This window comes from Austrofundulus limnaeus, unplaced genomic scaffold, assembly GCF_001266775.1.
Source record: "Austrofundulus limnaeus strain Quisiro unplaced genomic scaffold, Austrofundulus_limnaeus-1.0 Scaffold785, whole genome shotgun sequence".
Classification (NCBI taxonomy): Eukaryota; Metazoa; Chordata; class Actinopteri; order Cyprinodontiformes; family Rivulidae; genus Austrofundulus; species Austrofundulus limnaeus.
The window spans coordinates 167995-172547 of NW_013953187.1; the positions used below are offsets into that span (position 1 = coordinate 167995).

Sequence of the window (4553 nt, forward strand, 5' to 3'; positions counted from 1 at the left end):
TGGATTATTACTCTCCAGCATCTACAGGCTTCTTTAGAAAAGGACACTCCCTGCCTGACACTTTCCTCATGCCAGATCTCAGCTAAAAGGTCAAACTAACTCAGGATTTGTTCAAATAATCCTGCTACAGAGCAGGGTTGCTTCACAGAGTAAGTTGATGGGGTAAGTTAACTCAGGATAACTGCTATCTGGCTTTCTGAAYCAAAAAACTCAGGATTTTCTGTAAAAAATATTTTACAACACTACTGAAACACAAATCAGGTTTTGTATAAAAATATATTAAATCTTTTGGTGAATCACTTTATCATCAGCAGGGACACCAGAGTAATTACATATAATCAAATAAACATGATAAAGACAAACTCAAAATAACAGCTTGAATCATGTTTTTACAGAAAATTTTTCAAAAAATTGTTCAAAAAATTTTCACCCTTTTATTAGAAAAGTAAGTTTCTCAGCAGCAAAAACAAAGTTATTTAACTAAAAGACATAAATTGTTCTGACTGATGAATGTTTAGATTTGTTCAACTATTTTAAAGTGTTCAAATAAYAACTTGTGTTGTTTACAGTGAAAGATGTCTCCTTTTGATGAAAACCTGAGGATCCATGAAGACAAGACGTTTGTTCCTGATTCTGGTTCTTACACCTTCTGGACCAGAACCTGAAATTTACCTGCAGAAAACAAAAATACAGATGAGTCAGTTCACACAATACAACTSAGGAATTTATTTTGTTTTCAGTTTATTTCTTCTTAGTCATTAAAATATTTGAGATGAAGAACATATGTTTAGTAAAAAAAGCAACCCAACAAACTAATGATTTTTATTTTATATTTTAAACCAGCTTAAAAAAAACTCAGAAATGTTTATATTCATGCAAAWTTCTTAAAGTGTAACCCTACAGTGAGGGAAATAAAATTTGTGACATTGGCTGTGTCTCAATTCGTGGGTTGCAGTCGACGTCGGACGCATTCGTCGGCCATTGACGTCACTCCCCTGTGCTGTAGGATATCCCAGTTCYCAGCTATTCTGAGGAACAATATTCTAAAACTGCTGTTATCTTTAGGCACAGATCACTGTAGACAGCTGGACCTCTGAGAGTCAACCTCTCTAATGCTACGTTCACACCAAACGCYTTTTGAGCAGCAAAAATTTTCCCAACGCCTCCAGTTGGAACTGCTACGTTCACACCGGGACAGAGACTAGACGCGCGTCTGAAGAGGGAGGAGTGTCTTGTTTTTTTTCTGGTCTGTCTTCGGCGGATGAAATAAAGATAAAATAAAGAAAATGGCTTTGCTTTATTTACTAAAGAGCAAACGAACTTTGCACACCGCAGATAATTTAGAAGCGGTTTGTTCGGTGAGTTTCACCACTCCAGGAGCTGTGAGCTGACGGACTATTTTTTTGTCCCGAGCCCAGTTTAACACCGKGGTCAGTTTAATGAGCTGCTGACCCACATCGGTGCTGATATCTCCAGTCAGAACACCAACTACAGATGGTTGATTTCAGCTCAAGATCTGCTGTCTGTCTGTTTGTGGGCAACATTCAGGAAACTGTCACGTGGAAAAATTWGTCTGATTGGTTGTGTAGCAGGAGCGTAAGGAAGCAGTTCCACACCAGAACTTTGAATCAATACTTCCTCATCCTCCCATATCTACAGAGAACAATGGCTTCCTCCACTGCCTCGCCCTTTGTCTCCACTGTCTACAAGTGCTAAAATAAACAGGACTTGCAACCTTCCATTGATTAAGCCCTGTTGTGAGATCCCTTTAAGTGTTCAAAATGGCCGTTTATCACAAAGGACCCACCATTTGCCAGYCTGAAAGTCTCCAGAAGTGGGTTTACAATCCACATCTAGACCCTAGGAGACTGTGTTCCCTGCTGAGATAATGCCCACGAACAATCTTCAAAGACATACTGTACCTAACATACAATCTCATTTATGGTCTTAGAGCGCCCCTAAAGGCTAGTCTCATAATCACATCATGAGCAAATTTTTTTTCTGGGTAAATTTCTGTTGTTTGGTTGTCTGATAAAAAAAGAAGAAAAAGAAACAATGTATTTTTCTATCATGACTCAATCACTGTGATAATATCTTGATTTAATCACTGTACAAGTAAACCCCCATCAATCTGTGTTGTTTAATCATTTTTAGCAGCATGAATGTGATGTCAGAGAAGCGGGTGACACCCCTTTGTGACTATCTCTCAGCCAATCAGAAGTTTGTAAAGTCAGGACAAGAGATAACATTTTTTTATTTGTGTAGAGAGTTTGAAAACAGCAGCGAGAGAGAGAGCGGACAAGGAGTTTCAGGTTCCTCCATTCCCTTCGGGGACATTTATTTTAATTATTTTTTTTTTTTTTATAGTGTAGGGACGAGATTTGTTCGGGAAACTGTACTTACCAGAACTTCAGTTCGATCCATCGGGACCCGAACCGACCTCCTCATCTCTAGCTAAAAGCCGACCCCAGACAGTCTCGGTGCGTCCAAGCTGTACCCACACGGGACCCCCTTTGAGACCGAGTGGCACCGGTGATTCATCTTTGCTCAGATCTCTCGGTACCCCGGGGCAGAACTGACTGGTTCGCATCGAAATGGTAGGAAAGAACAGCTTTCTAAGCGTTTGGTGGTGTGCTCAGCTGAAGTGGTGAGAGAGAGAGTGTTCTTGTGCTCAAAACGGACTCAGAGGGAAGAGCTGGCGAGTTAATTTCCCTTAGAATTCACGTCCCCTCCTGATAAATGAATTAACGCTTTCTTTTATTAATCTGGGAAGTTTTCACTCCTTTTGTTAGAATAGTTAATCTAGATAATAATTCTTCAGTTGTGCTTTAGGAAAGTTCATTTATTCTGCTAGGGTAGAAATAGGTTAGAATAAGTGATTCAGTAACAGATGATATGAGAGGTATTTGTCGGGTGATGAGTTCATGTTATTATTAAAGTCATAGAGATTATGATAATAATTGTGTTTCTGTCTGCCCAAATAACCTGTCTGTATTGTTATTTCTGAATCCACAAAATAGGGTATATTGTGAAATCTATGCTTTGTCTCCGCGTCTTTTACTCGTGTTTACGGTCATAAACTGAAAGTCCTTCAGTACATGAGATTAAGCCAAAATTACGAGATTAATTTCCTGTTATAATAACAGGTGGTGCCCCTTTTATTACATTAATAAATTATAAATAAAATTATAATTGAGCAACTTTTCATTAATTAAAATCCTCCTACAGTTGCCAGGACACGTTGAGCGGCGAAAGATCAGATTTTTGAACTCTGGCGTCAGCTGCTTTGGATGCAGCATGCATGGAAAATGCTCTGCTGCACCTTCCACGTTTCTTCTGCARCGCACTAAATGGACCTGACYCACCGCAAGAGCCCTGGAGGCGTGTCCACCACAGACTTTCCATGTAAACTGGCTGCTCCTGCAGATCAAAACACGTTCAGTGTGAACGTACTATAAGACGGCCTTTTTAGACCAAAGCTTCCTCATTTACAAGCCTAATTCCAGAAGAAATAACAGAATTCAATGATCTGCAAATCCTTTTCAGCCTATACTTAGCTGAATACACTACAAAGACAAGATGTTCAAACAGATAAACTTTTTTTTCTTTGCAAATATTCACTCATTTTGAATCTGCCCATTGAAAGTGTGTGGAGACCCCGACAACAGAGACCCCGGACTGTTGAGCAACTGAAGTTGTTCATCAAGCAAGAATAAAAGAATTCAGCTAAAAAGCTTCAACAATCAGTGTCCTCAGTTCACAAACARTTATTMTGTGTTGTTAAAGGAAAGCTGATGSAACACAGTGGTGAACATGTCCCAGCTTTATGGAACGTGATGCAGGCTTCAAATTCAAAAGGAGTGAATATTTATACAAAAACAAAGTTTATCAGTTTGAACATTAAATATCTTGTCTTTGTAGTGGATTCAATTAAATATTGGTTGAAAAGGATTTGTAAAGCATTGTATTGTTTTTATTTAGGTTTTACACAAAGTCACAACTTCACTGGAACAGGAGTTGTACAAATAAACCTAATATGTTGCAAAATGTTTTTCCAGCAGTAATTTATTGACTATTAGTTTTACAACATTTTATTATCATTATCCTAACTTTTTTAAGACATCGATGTGAAAATGACTTTTTTTCTAAAAATGCTACAATTTCTTAGTTCACACACTTAAAGGGGACCTATTATGCAAAATTCACTTTTTAAAGTTTTTTACTCAACTTTGGGTATGTACTTCTTAAAAAAAACAGTCCTAGGACCAAAAAATGCACTCACGGGCATATTTACTGTAAGTAAATGTATTTTTAATGTATATTAACGACAAGTTTTATACTTCCGTCATTTTGTGATGTCACAAGTCGTACGACAACCCACCTGAACCTGCGTTCAGCCCCTTACCTAGCAACCCCCGGGTGAGACTCCACCTCCTCAGTATAAAAAGCCGTCACGGTTGTTGTTGTGTAATGTGCAGCTCATTTCACAACAAGTCTTCTGATAGGGCAATGGGTAGAGTGTTGGACCAGAGAGTGGGAGACCAGGGTTTGAG

At 38.6% G+C, this 4553-nt stretch overlaps 1 protein-coding gene and 1 long non-coding RNA gene across 2 annotated transcripts in view; one reads left to right on the forward strand and one right to left on the reverse strand.

The window, feature by feature from the left end:
- Nucleotides 1-381: 381 nt before the first annotated feature.
- trappc6b (trafficking protein particle complex subunit 6B) overlaps nt 382-4553 on the reverse strand; it is a 27292-nt gene continuing 23120 nt past the window's right edge. The window contains exon 6 of the mRNA XM_014028581.1: nt 382-672. Within this exon, the coding sequence (XP_013884035.1) occupies nt 641-672 (32 nt within the window). The 3' untranslated portion in view covers nt 382-640. The remainder of the gene's footprint in view (nt 673-4553) is intronic.
- Nucleotides 1240-4051, forward strand: LOC106532516 (uncharacterized). Its single transcript, XR_001312096.1, has 2 exons — nt 1240-2597; nt 3229-4051. It is a non-coding gene; the product is annotated as an uncharacterized LOC106532516 (long non-coding RNA).